This window comes from Austrofundulus limnaeus, unplaced genomic scaffold (genome assembly GCF_001266775.1).
Source record: "Austrofundulus limnaeus strain Quisiro unplaced genomic scaffold, Austrofundulus_limnaeus-1.0 Scaffold460, whole genome shotgun sequence".
Taxonomy (NCBI): domain Eukaryota; kingdom Metazoa; phylum Chordata; class Actinopteri; order Cyprinodontiformes; family Rivulidae; genus Austrofundulus; species Austrofundulus limnaeus.
The window spans coordinates 424,433-427,763 of NW_013952862.1; the positions used below are offsets into that span (position 1 = coordinate 424,433).

General features: G+C 36.9%; 1 protein-coding gene across 2 annotated transcripts in view; it reads left to right on the forward strand.

Moving 5' to 3' along the window:
- The window catches only part of galnt7 (UDP-N-acetyl-alpha-D-galactosamine: polypeptide N-acetylgalactosaminyltransferase 7), a gene marked incomplete at its 5' end in the record, with an annotated part of 34,332 nt that overhangs the window by 22,783 nt on the left and 8,218 nt on the right, over positions 1-3,331 (forward strand). For both annotated transcript variants that reach the window (XM_014025178.1, XM_014025179.1), the window contains 3 exon segments: positions 740-855; positions 2,325-2,427; positions 2,519-2,617. In XM_014025178.1, coding sequence (XP_013880632.1) covers positions 740-855; positions 2,325-2,427; positions 2,519-2,617 — 318 coding nt within the window.

Below are 3,331 nucleotides of genomic sequence, written 5' to 3' on the forward strand. Positions count from 1 at the left end.
TTTTTTTTTTTTTTTTTTTTTTTGAAGCGAGTGGTTGAAGCAAATGCAGCATAAGAGCCCCCTGGTGGCTGAAGAAAAAAATCCACGTAGAAGTCGCACCGGACTATAAGCCGCATGGTTCAAAGTTCAGGAAAAAAGCCGCGGCTTATAGTCTGAAAAATACGGTACTATTTGGTAAAATGTAAAAGTTTAACGTTCTTTATTAAAACTCCCAGTGAGAGAAACCAGGAGTACATATGTAGATTTGACTGAGGCACATTAAGTGCAGCATCAGGACGGTTTGACAGATCAGCAATGTGAAACATTTGGTACACAAATAATAATACACAACAGTCTCAAACAGCAGCTTTTACAAACATACAATGACTGTACCAAGGCAGAGCAGAGTTTTAATACTGGAAGCATTTAGTCATCCTCTGTCTGATAGTTTCAAACACAAATAAAACTCTTACATTTGATTCACAGACCTGGTAGTAACTGAGAGTACTTCTCATGATAAATGTTGAGCACATCTCTGTCTTTCAGCATTAGATGATTTCAGTTTAAACTTCAACATGCTAGGAGGATCTTTCCTTCCAGGTTCTGTGTCGATGTGTGTTGTCAACAGTCACTTTATGCTTTAACTCTTTGTTTCAATAGAATCCAACACACTTGGATCTAATGGATGTTTTTGTTGTTCAGTGAGTTTGTGTTAGTAGACAGACACACAGCTGAATTCTGCTTCTGTTTGTGTGAACAGAACTATGTCCGTGTGGTGGAGGTTTGGTGGGATGAATATAAGGACTACTTCTATGCCAGTCGTCCTGAAACTCTCACTCTGGCCTACGGAGACATCAGTGAGCTGAAACGCTTCAGGTACGAACAGAAACACAATGTTTTTATGGGTTTGTTGAAATGTGTACACTCTGTTAGCTAACACAGAGCAGGTTTTTAATTAAACCACTGTTAAACCTTTTATTGATACTTCACATTAGTGCTTAATGTGTCTGAATTGTTTCAGTCTTTTTTGTACAAGTTCAGACATTTAAATAAAAATTTCAGTTATCTAAATTGAAAAAGTTTAATTAGAAAAATTACTTTTTCGGCAAGACTGTCAAGTGCTGAATGCTATACTCAAGTTACCTGAAGAGGCTAATAGGGCTGCCACTATCAATTATTTTTTAAAATCCATTTATTGACTAATTTATCAACTATCTAAATGACATTTTCTCCCATAACTCAGATTTTTTTAATAATCAGCATTAAAGGTATAAAACCTAAAGTAAGTGATCTGCAAGGTGTCAAATTAACGAGCTGTAAATAAAATAATGATTCTTTCTGTGAGTAATACAGAGATTCAGCATGTTGTAAGAACTGCATCAGACTAATGAAACACTGGAAACTGACTCGTAACTTAACTGCATTTTTCTTCTACATGCAAACTGTAATTATTAATGGTTGTATGTTGGATTTAAATGGTTTTCGTTTAACAGTACTGAAGGGAATTTGTGATCAATAAAGGGAAGTCTGAATAATTTAGAAAAGCTCTTAAAAAAATCTTTATTCTCGTCTCTGTCCAATCAGCTCCAGCAGCTCTCATGCAGAGACTTCACACAAACACTAACAATAAACTCTCCCTGCACATATAATAATGCTTCAACCTTTTAACATGTGTCTCTTCCTGGTTACACCCCTGAAGGTCTTACCTTTTATGTCAAACCTTAACTTTTGTTTAAGCAGACAGAAGGAACACATCGATAAGACACGTCTCTGTTTTAAACCTTATAGCTGCAATGAACAGAAAGCATAAATTTACAATACTGGATCTAACATTCAGTCAATCAGAATTTCCTTCAGTACCTTTATATTTAACAGCCTGAAGGGGGTAAATTAACTAACACCAGGCAGGTGTTTATCAAGATGTGTTGCTCCACCTAAGTTTAATTTCCAGTCGTCATCTTAGTCCTGCTACAGTGAACAGAAAGACGTCAACATCTTTCCTTTTTACTAAAACATGAACACATCTGCAGCAAATGATGCACAGACTTTTTGATGTTGATTAATTAGAATGACATCRTGTCTGAGCTCCCACAAACTCATCTTACTTCATGTGTGTTCACCAGAAGTCCCACATTTATGAACTTATACAGCTCCGTTTCAGCTGAGTCATTCAGCTCTCAGCATTCACACTGAGTTTTCTCAGAAATTACAATTTCCTCACTTTTCTTTGGTTTGAATTTAACTTTAGTTTGAGCTAAARTAGTAAATGACCCAGACTGAAGCGTATGAGTTGAGAAAAGCTGTGTGATGATGGTTGTGTTTGTTTTGACCAATCTTTATTTCAGAGAGGAACATCGCTGTAAGAGTTTTAAATGGTTCATGGAGGAGATAGCATACGACATCCCGCTGCACTACCCTCTGCCTCCAAAAAATGTAGAGTGGGGGGAGGTAAGCAGAAACTCAACATGTCATCTTACTGTTTTAGATTTTGTGTTTATAATAATATCTGTCATATTATCTGTAATGTCTGTGTGCACAGATCCGTGGCTTTGAGACCAGTTACTGTATTGACAGTATGGGACACACAAATGGAGGAAGTGTGGAAATAGGCCCATGCCACAGGATGGGGGGTAACCAGGTAAACATGGCAACAGACCATCAAAATTACTCACCCAAGTGTCACTTCAGTTTGTGTACACAGGCAGGAATATATCATCCTTATACAAGAAACCACTATTATATACGACAAGATCAGGTCTTTGTCAAAGGTGCTGGGATGAGCATTCCTAGCTAAAATACTCTTCCTATTTATTGGTAATGAGTTACACACACCTCATAGTTCTGTTTCTATGAGGGGATTGCAACTAGACAAATACGTTTTGCATAACTGAGCTCAGTGTAGTTCACTTACATTTCTGTATTTTAGCTAATGTTCAACTGTTATTAGCTAAAGTTAGCATTTTTGAGCTAAATACACATTTTTGTCGCTGTTACAAGTTATTTCTGTTAAGTTCAGCCAACTTGTGCTCTTTGCTTCCTTATGCTAAGTAAAGAAATTACATCTACTTTTTAGCTGTTTTAATTAAAGTTTGGCTGTTTGTGCTATTTTACTACAAATTATTTCTCTTTTTTGTACATTTTTGCTTTTATGCTTCTGCTAATTTAAAATCTTTGCAACACTTTCAGCATCAGGGTGCTAATTCCAGATAATGGCTGCTACCTTTAGCTTATTTTTATACTGATTTAAGCTTAGCTCTGCAGAATTGCCACCTTAACATGGTGGAGGGATTTGAGTACCCCTGTGATCCCGGGGCTATGTTGTCTGGGGTATAAGCCCCCGGTGGTGGAGTGG